Source organism: Schistocerca nitens, chromosome 6 (genome assembly GCF_023898315.1).
Source record: "Schistocerca nitens isolate TAMUIC-IGC-003100 chromosome 6, iqSchNite1.1, whole genome shotgun sequence".
NCBI classification, from domain to species: Eukaryota; Metazoa; Arthropoda; class Insecta; order Orthoptera; family Acrididae; genus Schistocerca; species Schistocerca nitens.
In genome coordinates this window covers 725,354,979-725,373,102 of record NC_064619.1, presented here as the reverse complement: position 1 = coordinate 725,373,102, position 18,124 = coordinate 725,354,979, and the positions used below count along the sequence as shown (strand labels likewise).

General features: G+C 42.0%; 1 protein-coding gene across 1 annotated transcript in view; it reads left to right on the top strand.

Annotated features, from left to right (window-relative positions):
* The window catches only part of LOC126262198 (retinol-binding protein pinta-like), a 92,691-nt gene that overhangs the window by 62,175 nt on the left and 12,392 nt on the right, over positions 1-18,124 (top strand). The window contains exon 6 of the mRNA XM_049958614.1: positions 1,816-1,921. Coding sequence (XP_049814571.1) covers positions 1,816-1,921 — 106 coding nt within the window. The remainder of the gene's footprint in view (positions 1-1,815; positions 1,922-18,124) is intronic.

Here is an 18,124-nt window from a genome sequence, read left to right as displayed (position 1 = left end):
TCCAAGTATACCTCCTCCTCTTGTGATTCCTGAACATAATATTCACTATTACAGCTGAAAATTATTACAGAACTCTATTAGTCTTTCTCCTCTCTCATTCCTTGCCCCGAGCCCATTTTCTCCTGTAGCCTTTTCTTCTACTCCTTCCCCTACAACTGCATTCCAGTCCCCCATGACTATTAGATTCTCATCTCGCTTTACTTACTGTGTCACCCTTTCAATATACTATACTTTCTCTCTCTCTTCATCTTCACCTTGCGACGTCGGCGTGTATACCTGAAGTATCGTTGTCGATATTGGTTTGCTGTCGATTCTGATAAGAACAACCCTATCACTAAACTGTTCACAGTAACGCACCCTCTGCCCTACCTTTCTGGTCATAACGAACCCTTCTCCCGATAAACCATTTTCTGCACCTGTTGATATTACCCTACACTATCCGACCAGAATCCTTGTGTTCGTTCCATTTCGCTTCACTGACACCTAGTACATCTAGATTGTGCCTTTGCAATTCCGTTTTCAGATTTTCTAGTTTCCTACCACGTTCAAGCTTTCGACATTCCACTCCCCGACTCGTAGAACGTTACCCTTTCGTTTATTATTCAATCTCTTTCTAATGGTCACCTCCCTCTTGGCAGTCCCCTCCCAGAGATCCTTGTGGGTGACTATTCCGGAACATTTGCTAATGGAGAGATCATCAATGCACTCATCCCGTCGATACACATTACGTGTCTTTAATGCAGTGGTTTCCATTGCCTTCAGCATCCTTATCCGTTCATCACTGCTGATTCTTCCGCCTATACGGGCAGTTTCCCAACCCTAGGAACAAGAGAGTGCTCTGAATCTCTGTCCGCTCGTCCACCCTCTTTGATATGGCCGTTGGCAGAATGAGGCTGAGTGCTTATGGTGGCTCTCTTCGCCCACCATTGCTGATTGTTAATCAAAATTTGAGTAGTGGTGGGTTTCGAACCCAGGACGTTTTGATTTACGACTAGACCACGGGATTCCGTCATTAAAATGCTAGAAAACCTGGAATAGCTGGAGCTTGAATACAGAAGCTATCCCATGAAAGGCAATATATAAAATTTCAATAAACAATATTAAACTAGGGATTTTGGAATATAGCACAACCACCTACGAATACCTTAAGAAGGAGCTGAGAAGACAAATTACAGCACGCATATTCAGGGCGGTCAGAAACAGTCTAAAAAGCTTGTAAGGACGTTGTAGACTAGGTTGTTATGAGAATTAATTAGCTTTCAAGTTAGACAATCAGGTCTTTGCGAGTGTAAATTCAAGCACCTTGCCAGATACACAGCGTAGATGATAGCGCACAAGACTGTTCAGCCTCTGGCTTGAGTTCGATCCTTACTATAAACCCATGTCCAGTTTTTGCATCTCTCTCTTATTCGGTTTTGGGACGCCAAACAAAGGTCACGTTTGACGACACCACCTCTGTCGGGCAGTTTGAATTTGCCCGCGCAACGACCTGATTGGCTAGCTTCAACCCTAATTAATGTGGAAACGACGCATCGTATGGAATTTTTTCTTAACAATTCTCAGCACAAGCTAGCTTGCAGCACCTTTACATTTTTTTTCAGACAGTTTCTCACTACCCTGTATACAGTTAAGCAGTCATTTTCGTTCCGATTGTCAATGGAATAGGAAGAAAACGCTAACACGTAGTACGGTGGGAACGACCTTCTGATGTGCACTCCACAAAATTGTGCAAAGTATGGACGTTGATATAGATGTGAGTACAGGATGGGGGTTTTGTCACTAGACCATGTAACAGGAAATGTTGCCCTGCTTCAGACACACGTCCATCTGTCAGGATCAAAGACGCTGTTTGACCACGTGGCAAAGGAATATCTGCCGGATGAACTAGGAGGCACAGCAGGTCCTATCGACAAACTTGCCCGTAAGTATGCGCCGACATGCAAATACACACTTTTTCACATTCGTTTCACAAACGTTTTATAAAACTGTCGTAATAAATGGGGATAAACTGATACAGCTATGCTACTTTTAGAGCTCTTATATAATGATCGATACACGTGTCGTCTTTGGTTGTAATTTTTTGTTCAGCAGGAGGAAGATACATCGAAATGAACATGTCTCACTGCATGCATAACTCGACATCTCTCGTATTTTTTGAGTTTGTACTATATTTACGCCAAAATAATTCCTTTACAGTTTGTCACGTCTGAAATAACGGACGTGTTGAAATACTTTATGTGTATTATAAGGGTTTTAATAGATCTAATGTTAACAGTCATAGCTTAATTATGTTTTTAACCATTTTTGATAAGCGTGGGTTTATCTTCCAATAAATGGTTCAAATGGCTCTGAGCACTATGGGACTTAACTGCTGAGGTCATTAGTCCCCTAGAACTTAGAACTAGTTAAACCTAACTAACCTAACGACATAACAAACATCCATGCCCGAGGCAGGATTCGAACCTGCGACCGTAGCGGTCTTGTGGTTCCAGACTGCAGCGCCTTTAACCGCACGGCCACTTCGGCCGGCTATCTTCCAATAGTATGCTCCTTACGAGCCTACTCCTATAAATAGAATGTGCTTTTTGTCATCGATAACAAGTGACTTTATTCATTTGAGTGTTCTTACGAAAACTACAGTCTGCTTTAAAAATGTGTGTATATAATTTGTTGTTCTTCTCCTAACACAATTCTGCAATGCAAGTGTTAAACTTCTCAGCTGCAGAACTTGCTTGGACCACCTCGTCAAACTTAAATCACTTCGTATCAGAAGATCGTAGTAATACCATAAACAAAGTACCTAATAGCACCATCATACCTCACCAAACGGCATGCTTCAGCAAAAGATGCGTCTTTGACAGTCTCGTAATGTGTTATGGTTGTGTACTTACGCAGATGCCGCCATGAAGGTAAAAACAGAAGTGAGATGGCGTTATTGACTTACGCTGTACGTTGTTTTGGAGCCAGAGTGGGCGGGACCTGCCGCCATCTTAGATAGCCAAAAACAATGGCAGACCGCTGTATGCGATTATTCTGTCGTGTGTACGCATCAGCAGTTTCAAATGGTAAAAATTACAGTGCTTACAAGAATAATATAATGTCAAGAAGGTAATTCGGAACGTTTTTCTCCTATTCAACACGTATTTGCTCTAGTAATACGACACATATGGCTATGTTACTGGAGCTTGTTTTTTGTTGAAATATTTCGAATATCCGAGAAGAGAAGGAAGTGATGTCAAAAGCATATTTTTGTAATCGACTTAATTCCACGTTTGCTGTATTTGTATCGATAGTAAATGAACCTGGAACCCCGAAATTAGAAATTGTTTTTTTAACTAGTACTGCTTCTCGTTCGTTAATTTTCGGCCTTAAACTCGTACGCACTACATTTTTAATGTTCACGTTTGCGAAAAAACTTACCAACGTGTTCTTTGCTATACCGTTAATGTGTGCGATAAGGAAAGAGGCTAGGCATGCTGTAGTATCCTGTGCATATCAGAAAAGAGAACGATTATGAAATGTCAAAGAAACAGAACTGCATAGAAGTATACCTCCACGCAGCAGTACTCCAAAAGAGGACTGACAAGTATAGTGTAGGTAGTCTCGTTTATCAAGAGCGTCAAGCACAACTCTTGTGAATTGTACTATGGGTGACTCCGTATTTTTGCCACTTCGAAACCCAAACTGTGATTCGCTTAAAAGATTGTATTTATTCAGGCAATTCATTAACCTGTCTTTCATAATTGCTTCTATTAGTTTTGAGAATGCTGACAGCAGGGAAATGGGCCGGTAATTTCTCTGTCTTCTGTATTACCTTTCTTAAGCAAAAGTACAACTCTTGCCTGTTTTAACTGCTCTGGAAATCTCCCTAATGTGAAGGAGTCATTTATTATATATGTTAAGGCGCCTTGTATAATCCCTATGCATTGTTTCAGTACACACATTGGTACTTCATCTACGCCTACTGACGCCTTTTTTTTAGTTTTTGAACAGTTTTATTGACTTCATTCCCTGCGGTTGGAAGTAACATCATTGTATTTAGGTGTTACATTTGTTTTGGGGAATTTTTGTTGTAACTTCTCTACAACACATGAAAAATGCTCGTTTACATAGTTTTCTAAGTATTGTGGATCATTTACTACCTTATCCCCATCCCTTAACAGTATGTTATTCTGCGATTGTTTGTCTCTACCCGTTTCCTTTTTTACAACATCCCAGACTGATTACTTGATGTATAGTCGAATTTGACTGATTTACCGTATAACCGAAGTTTAACGGATTCCTTTTAGCACTCATGTGGATGACCTCACACTTTTCACTATTTAGGTTCAGTTGTCAATTTTCGCACCATACTGTTTAGAACTACTTAGAACTTCATAATTTCCTCTGTATTAAATGGCATGGTCTGTGTGAGTGTGTGCTGTGTAGTCCGAACTCACTAGATCACACAACTTGCTATTCCAACCACTTGACCTTACGCACCACATGTACTTTGTTATAGATACATACAGTTCAGTTGCCGAAAACTGAGTGACAAATAAACAGACACACAAAGGGGATAGGCAAAATAATGTGAACACCTGTACTTACTTCCCGGCCGCTGTGGCCGAGCGGTTCTAGGCCCTTCAGTCCGGAACCAAGCTGCTGCTACCGTCGCAGGTTCGAATTCAGCCTTGGATATGGATGTGTGTGATGTCCTTACGTTAGTTAGGTTTAAGTATTTCTAAGTTCTGGGGGACTGATGACCACAGATGTTAAGTCCCAAAGTGCTTAGAGCCATTTCGCCCATTTTTTTGTTCTTACTTGGAAATGGTTTATTAATAAGTGGCTGGACCCCCATTTGTCCGTTATACAGCTGCGATTCTTCTTGTAATACTAGCTTATAATGATTGTACAGTCTCCAGCGGAATGTTCTGCCACCCTTCAATCAGAACCTTTTCTAACTCCTGCAGAGACAAGGAAAGCGGAAATCTGCTCCAGAGTCTCCGCTCCAATACCGCCCACAAGGGTTGGATAATATTCAAGTCCGGGTACTGTGCTGGCCAGGGAGGACGCTGCTGTTTAGTTTCATGCTCTTCATTTTTCTTTTTTTCATCAGTCTACTGACTGGTTTGATGCGGCCCGCCACGAATTCCTTTCCTGTGCTAACCTCTTCATCTCAGAGTAGCACTTGCAACCTATGTCCTCAATTATTTGCTTGACGTATTCCAATCTCTGTCTTCCTCTACACTTTTTGCCCTCTACAGCTCCCTCTAGTACCATGGAAGTCATTCCCTCATGTCTTAGCAGATGTCCTATCATCCTGTCCCTTCTCCTTATCAGTGTTTTCCACATATTCCTTTCCTCTCCGATTCTGCGTAGAACCGCCTCATTCCTTACCTTATGAGTCCACCTAATTTTCAACATTCGTCTATAGCACCACATCTCAAATGCTTCGATTGTCTTCTGTTCCGGTTTTCCCACAGTCCACGTTTCACTACCATACAATGCTGTACTCCAGACGTACATCCTCAGAAATTTCTTCCTCAAATTAAGGCCGGTATTTGATATTAGTAGACTTCTCTTGGCCAGAAATGCCTTTTTTGCCATAGCGAGTCTGCTTTTGATGTCCTCCTTGCTCCGTCCGTCATTGGTTATTTTACTGCCTAGGTAGCAGAATTCCTTAACTTCATTGACTTCGTGACCATCAATCCTGATGTTAAGTTTCTCGCTGTTCTCATTTCTACTACTTCTCATTACCTTCGTCTTTCTCCGATTTACTCTCAAACCATACTGTGTACTCATTAGGCTGTTCATTCCGTTCAGCAGATCATTTAATTCTTCTTCACTTTCACTGAGTACAGCAATGTCATCAGCGAATCGTATCATTGATATCCTTTCACCTTGTATTTTAATTCCACTCCTGAACCTTTCTTTTATTTCCATCATTGCTTCCTCGATGTACAGATTGAAGAGTAGGAGCGAAAGGCTACAGCCTTGTCTTACACCCTTCTTAACACGAGCACTTCGTTCTTGATCGTCCACTCTTATTATTCCCTCTTGGTTGTTGTACATATTGTATATGACCCGTCTCTTCCTATAGCTTACCCCTACTTTTTTCAGAATCTCGAACAGCTTGCACCATTTTATATTGTCGAACGCTTTTTCCAGGTCGACAAATCCTATGAAAGTGTCTTGATTTTTCTTTAGCCTTGCTTCCATTATTAGCCGTAACGTCAGAATTGCCTCTCTCGTCCCTTTACTTTTCCTAAAGCCAAACTGATCGTCACCTAGCGCATTCTCAATTTTCTTTCCCATTCTTCTGTATATTATTCTTGTAAGCAGCTTCGATGCATGAGCTGTTAAGCTGATTGTGCGATAATTCTCGCACTTGTCAGCTCTTGCCGTCTTCGGAATTGTGTGGATGATGCTTTTCCGAAAGTCAGATGGCATATCGCCAGACTCATATATTCTACACACCAACGTGAATAGTCGTTTTATTGCCACTTCTCCCAATGATTTTAGAAATTCTGATGGAATGTTATCTATGCCCTAACTCTTCTAAATCGACTCCTGTTTCTTCTTCTGTCTTATCAGACAAATCTTCACACTCATAGAGGCTTTCAATTTATTCTTTCCACCTATCTGCTCTCTCCTCTGCATTTAACAGTGGAATTCTCGTTGCACTCTTAATGTTACCACCGTTGCTTTTAATATCACCAAAGGTTGTTTTGACTTTCCTGTATGCTGAGTCTGTCCTTCCGACATTCATATCTTTTTCGATGTCTTCACATTTTTCCTGCAGCCATTTCGTCTTAGCTTCCCTGCACTTCCTATTTATTTCATTCCTGAGCGACTTGTATTTCTGTATTCCTGATTTTACCGGAACGTGTTTGTACTTCCTCCTTTCGTCAATCAACTGAAGTATTTCTTCTGTTACCCATGGTTTCTTCGCAGCTACCTTCTTTGTACCTATGTTTTCCTTCCCAACTTCTGTGATGGCCCTTTTTAGAGATGACCATTCCTCTTCAACTGTACTGCCTACAGCGCTATTCCTTATTGCTGTATCTATTTCGTTAGAGAACTTCAAACGTATCTCGTCATTCCTTAGTACTTTCGTATCCCACTTCTTTGCGTATTGATTCTTCCTGGCTAATGTCTTGAACTTCAGCCTACTCTTCATCACTACTATATTGTGATCCGAGTCTATATCTGCTCCTGGGTACGCCTTACAATCCAGTATCTGATTTCGGAATCTCTGTCTGACCATGATGTAATCTAATTGAAATCTTCCCGAATCTCCCGGCCTTTTCCAAGTATACCTCCTCCTCTTGTGATTCTTGAACAGGGTATTCGCTATTACTAGTTGAAACTTGTTACAGAACTCAATTAGTCTTTCTCCTCTTTCATTCCTTGTCCCAAGCCCATTTTCTCCTGTAACCTTTTCTTCTACTCCTTCCCCTACAACTGCATTCCAGTCGCCCATTACTATGTATTAGATTTTCGTCCCCCTTTACATACTGCATTACCCTTTCAATATCCTCATACACTTTTTCTATCTGTTCATCTTCAGCTTGCGACGTCGGCATGTATACCTGAACTATCGTTGTCGGTGTTGGTCTGCTGTCGATTCTGATTAGAACAACCCGGTCACTGAACTGCTCATAGTAACACACCCTCTGCCCCACCTTCCTATTCATAACGAATCCTACACCTGTTATACCATTTTCTGCTGCTGTTGATATTACCCGATACTCATCTGACCAGAAATCGTTGTCTTCCTTCCACTTCACTTCACTGACCCCTACTATATCTAGATTGAGCCTTTGCATTTCCCTTTTCAGATTTTCTAGTTTCCCTACCACGTTCAGGCTTCTGACATTCCACGCCCCGACTCGTAGAACGTTATCCTTTCGTTGATTATTCAATCTTTTTCTCATGGTAACATCCCCCTTGGCAGTCCCCTCTTGGAGATCCGAATGGGTGACTATTCCGGAATCTTTTGCCAATGGAGAGATCATCATGACACTTCTTCAAATACAGGCAACATGTCCTGTGGATACACGTTACGTGTCTTTAATGCAGTGGTTTCCGTTGCCTTCTGCATCCTCATGTCGTTGATCATTGCTGATTCTTCCGCCTTTAGGGGCAATTTCCCACCCCTAGGACAAGAGAGTGCTCTGAACCTCTATCCGCTCCTCCGCCCTCTTTGACAAAGCCGTTGGCAGAATGAGGCTGACTTCTTATGCCGGAAGTCTTCGGCCGCCAATGCTGATTATTTATCAAAATTTAGGCAGTGGCGGAGATCGAACCCGGGACCGAAGACATTTTGATTATGAATCAAACACGCTACCCTTTTTTTTTTTTTTTTTTTTTTTAATTCTCATTTTGTTCACTTTCGTTCGTTGCGTCTGCTCGGGGCGGACGTCGTAAGACATCCGTTTAAGTTCGTTGTCGATCGATTAGCTCAGTTTTTTTTATTACAGAGGGCTGCTAACCCTCTGACCGAACACGCTGAGCTACCGTGCCGGCTAACCCCTAGACCGCGGCTGTTCATGCCACAATTGTATTGTCCTGACTGTGTGAATGGATGCATTATCGTCCGTAAATATAGTGTCATTGTTGGGGAAAAACATTTAAATCATAGGATGCACCTAATCACCTAAAATGTTGACATAATCGTTGCCTGTAACACGACCTTGAGGGTAATGACGCATCATCAGAATACCATGATATGGCTGCTGACACCACAACACTTCCACCTCCATGCTTAACCGTTGGAATCAAGCAATCACGATTGTGGGCTACTTTTGGCGATCTCCAGACGTAAACCCGGCCTAATGTTGGAGACAACGAAAACGTTGATTCGTCGGACCATATGATGTGTTTCCACTGGTCAGCCGTACAGGACTTACGCTAATGACACAATGTTTAACGCTTCTTTGCATTGGTTGTCTTCCCTAAGAGTTTCGTATAGCAGCTCGTCTATCACTATTCGCTTTAAGGAGTTCTCGGCGGACAGTGTTGATAGATACGGGCTCTTGAAGATGGCTATTGAGTTGTGCACCAACTGTAACCGCCGTAGTTTTGTGTTTTGACACAATTCGTGTTAGCGTACGACGATCTCTGTCATTTAGTACTGATTTGCGCTCACTATTACATTTACACGATGCTGTCTTTCCATGTTTTATGTAGTCTGTCATGACTGTTGCACTTGAAACACTGAATGTGGGCTGTCTTGGTTACTGACGCTCCAGCTAATTGGGCCCCCACAATCTGCCCTCTTTGTAACTCTGTTAGGTCTTTCATTGCACGTCGACCTCGGCCTCTGAATGCGAATACGAAGTGTGATTACTCGTAAACAACCTGCACTGATGCCTAGTCCGTACTGAACACGCACAGTCCCGCGTGAAACGTGCCTTACCTGCGTTTCTGGGCGTCTGACACAACCATACAATTACTACCACTGTTCACATTATTTTGCCTATCCCTTGTATATCCGCCCGTATGCCGGTAAAGAGAGAGAGATAATGTAAGTCATCTAGCACAGTGAGAGATGCCTGGTGACACTCCTTGATCATATCTGTTAATTTCACTGTGGGTATATGCCGAAACTTTATTACACTGTTGGCCACCGTAAATGCAACACCAAGAAAGACAAGAGGTAGCACAACAAAATTTATTTTGTAGATAACATGTTGACCAAGTATCAAATGATTACGTTTACAGACGTCTGTGACATGTGGTTCCTGCCAGAATCAGTAGCCAGAGTAGCCGCCATTGTTGGTGATCACCGCTGCCACACGTCTCGGCATTGAGTCAAAGAGACGTTGGATGTGTTCCCGGGGTACAGCAGCCCAAGCAGCTTCCACACGTTGCCAAAGATCATCTGGTGTGGCAGCTGCGGATGTAATCTGGATCACTCGTTGAGCAACCATGGACCACATGTTTTCTATCGGCGAAAGATCCGGAGAGCGAGCCGGCCAGGGAAGCAGTTCAATCTGGTCATTGACGAAGAACCTTTGGACAATGCGTGCCACGTGTGGTCGCGCATCATCCTGTTGAAATATGGCTGTGGCCGAGCCCTGAAGGTAAGGAAGGACAACTGGCTCCAGCACCTCGGATATGTAGCGCCGGCTATTTAAAGTACCGGCAATGCGTACTAGAGGCGTGCGAGAGTAATATCCAATACCGCCCCATACCATAATACCCGGTGCAAGACCAGTGTGGCGGTGCATAATGCAGCTGTCCAGCATCCTCTCTCCGCGGTGTCTCCACACTCGAATCCGACCATCGTGGTGCTGCAGACAGAAGCGTGCCTCGTCAGGAAAGACAACGTCATTCCATTCTGCCGTCCACATCCGTCTGTCATCACACCATTGGCGACGGAGACGTCTGTGGTTCTGCGTCAATGGTAGACGAAGCAATGGACGTCTTGCGGACAGACCACTCTGCTGTAAACGGCGTCGAATGGTACGCGCAGACACTGGATGATGCGTTACAGACGCAATGTGCTGTGCTATGGTTCGGGATGTCACTGAGCGATCCGTCACTGCCATGCGCACAATTTGCCTATCAGCACGTGCAGTGGTGCACCGAGGTGAATGCGATCGACCACGTCGGTCCGTCGTACCCTCCTGCATCTAACGGTCACATATCCGCATTACAGTTGTTTGGTTTAGTCCAACACTACTAGCGATTTCTCTGTATGATAATCCACAATCTCGGTAAGCCACTATCCTTCCTCTGTCGAACTCGGATACTTGATCAAACGATGTTCGCTGTTGTGTACGAGACATAACTGATCGTCTTGTGAAACAACCACAAGGTAAACACACGTGCCGAACGCACACTCGTCGAAATCGCCAAGCCTTAAATGGCGCTATGAGGTGGCGCCACAGGCGCGCGTGATGTGCGTCTGCGCTGAAATTCTAATCAGTTGCATATCTCATCGCTGCAAACCCATGGTGTAAATTTCACTTGATTCGGATGCTTCCTTCAGGGTGTTGCATTTACGGTGGCCAGCAGTGTATATGGTAATGGTAAAACACTCCTTTTTGGCACGTTCTTCAGCACATTAGATATGAAAATCGTGACTTGTACATTCTGAAAACCAATGCTGTTAGATAAATAAGTCATAATAAAAGTCACTGTAGGCTGTTGCATTGGAAAAAAGAAGCATCTTACAGTAAGGGCTATGGCAAGTCAGAGGCTCCGACAGACAATGATGATCCTGCAACCTCGTTCTGTTGTTTATTCGTCTCGCCAAAACATCACAGATAACTAGGGTTAGCCAGGTTTTCAAACTCAAAATAGGGATACTTTGGAATTTTGTCCAAAATAGTCCCATCGTGGCAATATCGGCAGGTTTCATCTTCAGGAGGCCGTTATGAACAACTGAATACAAAAATAAACACAGACATTGAGTGTGTCCCGAAACGTTTACCTACTGGAACTCCTTTTGTAAACAGTTTGAACATTAAATAGTTATTGTACATGGTACATAAAATATTTAATTAAATTAACTTTTACAGCATTTTAGCACTAGTCATATTTACTCCAGTATTTAATTACAACAACATTTACAACTACAGCAACTATTTACTCTTTACTACAATATTTTATTAAAACAACATTTCTATAAATATTAACCATTTGATCTGCACTCATAAAAAATGTGACATTATCTTTTACATGTTTGAGAAACTCTTTACATGAAAAGTTCAAGTTTGTAACTTTTGTAATTCAAACGACCCTGTGGGAGGAACGTCCGCAACTGAGCAATATACCAGATGTTGAAAATAAGGCTATAGTTGTAAGTTACTTTTATTTAGAACACGGTCGATTTCGGTATCTTATACGCCCATCTTTAGGTGTCATACTGAAAATAGTAATGGATGCCTATTGTACGCCATACATGTATATTTCTTAACTGGTCAGTGTTTTCCGCCATTACTTTTCTGGTTCTTAATTAGTCTTAACGAATGTACGGCATATGCCTGTTTCCTATTGTGAGGTCTAAAAGGTCAACATAGTTCATTTTACATAGCTGTAAAGTATCCTCTTTTAATGGAAGTTTGCATGTTATTTTTTTTTATCGTATGACTATGAGGCATTATTGTGTTGCGTCATTATCTGTGCTCTGACTAATTTAAAATTTACCTGTCTTTCATGATGTAAAATTCGTCTCAGGTCTTATCTTATGTAAGCCGCGATTAGTTGTCGCCTTTTAGTTAGGAGGCTTTATGTCTGTGTGTGAATTCCTAAGGGACCAAACTGCTAAGGTCATTGGTCCATAGCCTTACACACTACTTAAACTAACTTAAACTAACTTATGCAAAGAAGAACACACACGCCCATGCCCGAGGGAGCACTAGAACCTCCGGCGGAGGTGAAAGGAGGTTTTCAATTGACCCAACTTTTAATGTGTCCTTTTCGTGGTATTGTTGCTAACTATTAATTGGCGTAATTGTTTCTGACAGTGTGGACTGTAAGGTTTCACTACTTTCTCCTTTGGTCAGTAGCGAAATGCTTGTAAATAGGAACGGCCTATGTGCATGTTCTTTTAACTGATACAATGGCGGATTGTTCCACGTCACCACATACGTATCTCCACTAAATTAAAAACTTGCATGCCACACGTGTAAAGGGAAAAGTTTCATTGCGTTTTACGGTTTACACATAAATTTTATTTCGCCAGCTTCCACTCAGTTTTATTACAGTTCTGTGCTGCCCCGTTGAACATGTTCCTTTACCACGCATGATGCACTTTTACCGTTTTTCATGTAGCTTTCAAAATAATGTTTCCTTTTTCTCATTTTTCATTTTAAATGGAAATCACTAATTCAAACTGTGATCGGCCGGGCTAGTGGCCCCCCGTTCTTCTTCCCGTCAACAGATGGCAGTACTTTTGCCACTCTGGTTTACCAGTTTGCTTCGTCCTTCGTGTCCGCTACTCCATGCTCAGCGCTCGCTGGTAGCACACCTCGTCTTGTACTCGTCCACCGCGGCGCTCGGAGTCACAGCATCAAGTGTAAGCGCCCTGGTGTTCTTTGCATATTTCTGTATCCAGGCGGTCGTCTGTAGCACTGTGCGGTGCCACTTTGGCATTGACTTAGGTTTTACGGCACCTAGCCCGACCGGCCGTTTTTAAACTTTTTGTGGAATCTTTTTTTTGTTTCTCATGTGTATTGCTGCGTATAAAAATTATGTCCTGTTTCTTGCTGTTTTCAGTATGACACCTGAAAATGGGCGTATAAGAGCCAGAAACCGGTTGTGTTCTCAATAGAAGAACCTTACACCCATAGCGGTATTTTGAATCTCTGGTTTTGTAATTCAGCCTTAATAAGTACGTAAAGCAGATGTTACCAGTTTTCATCACTAGATAGCGTGACACCTCACGTCCACATCGTAGTGTAGCCGGCGCACGCGCCACCCACTCTGATGCCACCTGTTTCAGTATACAGCAGCCCTTAGCAGCAATTTTTAATTTTTAACTAGAAATGACAGTAAAACTTTTACGTACGATGTTTTATTATGTGACGTGCCCTTTTTGGCGTTAAAATTGCATGACGAAAGGTGTTATGCTCAACTTCTTACGTATGTAAGTACATCTTTATATACGAATATTTATTATTACTGTCTTGTATTTTTCTTATTCATGACTAACTCTGTATCCCCCTTATTAAGGTAGTATAAATTATGATGAAGAATCCCTTAGTTTATGAGTCGAAACCATGGTCAATTCGACTACAAAATCCATTGCAACCAGTGGGGTCTCTTTACTATAAAACATATTTTCACGGTTGCTGCACACAACTATGTTTAAAGTTGATAATAAGTTCAACAAAAATTCTGTTCTTACAGCAGTCCATTTGGTAGTCATCAATAAAAGCATCCTTTCAGTCGGCCGGTGTGGCCGTGCGGTTCTAGGCGCTTCAGTCTGGAACCGCGTGACCGCTGCGGTCGCAGGTTCGAATCCTGCCTCTGGCATGGATGTGTGTGATGTCCTTAGGTTAGTTAGGTTTAGGTAGTTCTAAGATCTAGGGGACTGATGCCCACAGATGTCAAGTCCCATAGTGCTCAGAGCCATTTCTTTCCATCCTTTCAGTATGGGCATTGGATCCTGGGATGCTCGTTACAAAACTCAATTTTTTTTTCAAATTTGGTACATTGATTCCTTTGTTATAATTGTTACTTTCTACCAACATAGTACATTACAACTTTTTCTGTGGTTGACGCATACTGCAAACATTCTCTTGCCCCCCCACATGCTATGCTGAATTTCCTTCTGCAAAAAGCAGTGTTTTTCAACGTTTTTGAATACGTGACACCTGTCCAAGTAAAAAAATCTGGCGATCCCCAGAATCGTAATAATATATGTCATTCATTTCACAGGTAAAATATTTAATTTTTTTTTTAATACTGATAACACACTAATCGAGATGCCAAGCACACTGTGCGAGGTAGTGGCAGCGCCCTGTGAGCAGTGATACACGAGTGTATTCTTTGTCGCGTGGAGGCGTGCGGGCGGGAAGCGGTCAGCGGTCGCACAGGCGCACATTTCCGCTCCTTTCAGCCAGTTGGGTGTGGTACACGTAATAGTGGCGGATGCGAATCAAATTCGAAGAAAAAACAACTTTAACGACAGTTATTTCAAGTACGGTTTTATTGTCATGAACAATAAATGTCAAGGAGTTATTAGCGGCGAAGTATTGTACCATCAGAATTTGAAACTATCAAAGTTTATGCGTCATCTCCCAACCAAACATTTTAAGGAAACTGATAAATCGTGGGTTTTTCTTCGATAGTAAACTTAAAATAGTATTGTTATTGGTTCGTCAACAATAACATTATGTGACTGATGAAGTACTTAGCCGTATACAAATGCCAAGGATCTTATTTTGCAAGCAGCCCTGGATATGGTTGAAATTATATTCGGTAAAAAGGCTAAAGAGCATCACGCTCTCTGATAATACCATCAACCGTAGATTAAACGATATGGCAGAGACATTCGAGAACAATTACTCTAAAAATCAAATCTTTGCAGTTTGCTAAATCTACTGATATTTCAGACTGTGAGCAATTTATGGCATTTGTGCGCTTCAAAGCGGACGAAACTATCATGAAAGACATTTCATTTTGCAAAGCACTTACACCGAATAGTACTAGCCAGTGTTTTCACAACATGTTTTAGGAAAGCAATCGAAACCACAAGATGTATTGGACAAAATATATCGCCATTTCTACTGATGGTGCTGAAGTTACGAATGGAAAGAAAAATGGGCTCGTTGCGAAATTAAAATCAGTAATGCCATGTGATTCGTGGACAAACTGCTTTCTTCATCGACAAGCTCTATCAAGTAGGGTTTTACCTTCCGATTTAAATGACGTGCTTAAAGAGGTGATCAAAGTTTCGAACTCAGCCCTGCAAATTCGACTGTTTAGAATCTTTTGTGGAGACATGGGTTCGCTGCATCAAAATCTCCTTTATCAACAGAAGTCAGGTGGCTTTCCAAAGAAAAGATATTGACGCTCGTTCTGGAAATAAAAGCTGAGTTGTTAATGTTCATTCAAGATTCTAAGTCTAGGTATGCGAATTATTTTTGTGACCTTGTTTGGCTATTAAAATCATCATTTCTCGCTGATCTTTTAACCACCTAAATATTTCAAATAAAAGCCTCCAAGGAAGAGATGAAAACATTATAAAGGCCACGGATAAATGATACCTCGCAAAACTTCGTTTGTGGTCAACGTTTTTACAAAAGATGATGTGTTAGTGTTACCCTTCCCTTCAGAAAATTGTCTAAAAAACTGCAATGGACCAGTTGGTGGCAGTAAGTAATCACATGCCTTGCATGGTACAGAGTTTACATAATTTGGAAAAGGAACTGTTAAGTTAGTTTCGAGAGGTGAACTATGAAGCTGGCAACGGTCATAGCTGGATAATTGTCTTTTTGGTGAAGAGAAAAGAAGAATATTCACGACTGGCAAGGAAAGCTTTGAAATTATTAGTGCCGTTCGCCTCTTCCTACCTGCGTGGATTAGTGTTCTCTTCAATGGTCAACACAAAAATTAAGTCGAGAAATGGGCTTCAATCAGAAAACGATTTGATTATTTGTGTCTTAAAAGCAGAGCCGCTATTTGACAAGCTGTTTATACATAACCTCTTACGGCCTCCTCATTGAAGAATCTGATGTAATTTTATTGTAGTGTAGTGTAGGACCTACAGCCCTTTCCCTTTACCTGGCTAAGTGGCACCAATGGCAGGTAGCTGTGATGTGAAACTGTGATTAAAAACTGTTAGAAACAATGTCCGAGAAGTATAAAGCATGATTTTAAATAATTCAAATGAGAGACGCTGCTCATTAATCATAAAATAAAGCACTGTGTATTTGCTCATAATAACTGAATCGCAACAATATTGTGTCTGACTTTACTCTTGATGGTGTGGCTTATGCACCGCTGGTAAGAAACGACCATGAGATAACAGGAAATGTTGAAGAATAAATAGCCTAATGTTTATATCATTATTATAGAGTCCAGTCACATTTAATGTGACCACCTATTACAAACCTGAATGAGCACCTCTTGCAGACAAGACCGCTGCGACACATGTGAAAATAGGGTCAGCTAGGTTCTGGAAGATACCGACAGGGATATGGAGCTGTGCCAAGTCCAGCGCCGTAGCGAGTTGAACTGGTCTGGACAGTCGAGGATCCATGGCGCGAACATCCCGAATCCCACAGACCGTCGACTGGGTTTAAGTTAGTTAGTTTCGTGGCCAGGAGGGTATGGTAAACGCAGCCTGGTTCTTTTCGAACTACGCACGTACACTGCGAGCAATATGACTTGTTGCAATGGCATATTAGTAGATGCCAACGCGCAGAGGAAAAAACAAAGTGAATTTAGGGGTGGACAGACACATACTTGTGTCGAACCACTGTGCCTTCCAGAATGATAAGGTCACCCAGGGAAGGCAACGATTGTTTCGTATAGCAGGTAAGACTCAGAAGCAAATAATGCGAGGTCCAGCTGTATAGTCAGTTTGTAAAGGAGTAGGTCTGTTTTCGGATTTCTCAAAGTTATGTACTGGATCTTGTTCATTTAGCTGTCTATCGGTTAGTGAAAAGACTTTTCAGTTTTGGGTTTATTCATCGTTAATAGTCTTTCATTCCGTTCAATTCACAATTAATGTTAACAAGGAATAACGTACCTTTAATAAAAATAAATTTTACTTTTCCGAGATCTACATTTCTGTACTGGTATTCAGACATGCACGGGGCTGGTTGTTTTACTTACTTTCATTCTATTTCAAAAGAAGACAACATTTCTTTTTAATTAATTGCTATAATATTTGGGATATGTTACTATAAATTGTGTATTTTAGTAGGCTTCTAGACGATGTTTTTCAACTCTTGTATAAAGCACTTCACTTCACGGAAATCACATTTGTCAACATGAAAGAAATGAGAAATGAGAAATGAACGAGATGACAAGCAACGACAGTTTTGTGGCAATCCCGATCCATCCGCAGAGCTACGAAAATACGAGGGTCGTTCAAGAGCCATAATTTGGTGACAATATACATCAACATGTCTTATCCAATGTCCTACTTTTCTACATAGTCTCCATCATGTTCTATGGCCGTGCGCCAACGTTGTGGAAGAGCATGTATTCCCAGCTGGTAAAAGCCCTTTTCCTGTAGGCATAGCCATGTCTTCACCGCGTGACTGACAGAATCTTTAAGCGGCCCAAAGAGGTCGAAGTCCAAGGTTGCCAGCTCTGGACTGCAGGGTGAATGAGGCAGTGATGTGCAGCCCAATTTGACGATGTGTTCCAAGGTTCTCAGAGCTGTGTGTGGGCGTGAATTATCGTGTTGGAGCAAGTTGCTGTTGGATTCTTGTCCGATCGTACGTCGGAAACGGTTCTAGAGTTCAATCAGAGCCTTCACGTAGGGGCGCTGATGACCGTGCAGTTGAGCGCCCCACAAACCAAACATCAAGAGTCTTCACCTATGTCTCAATATTGATGGTTGACCCTCTTGGCATCACATCCAGGAGAATGACGCCATTACAGTCCCAGAAGACTGTCACCATGACTTTTCCGGCAGAGGGTTTGTCTTGAATATCATCTTCAGTGGTGA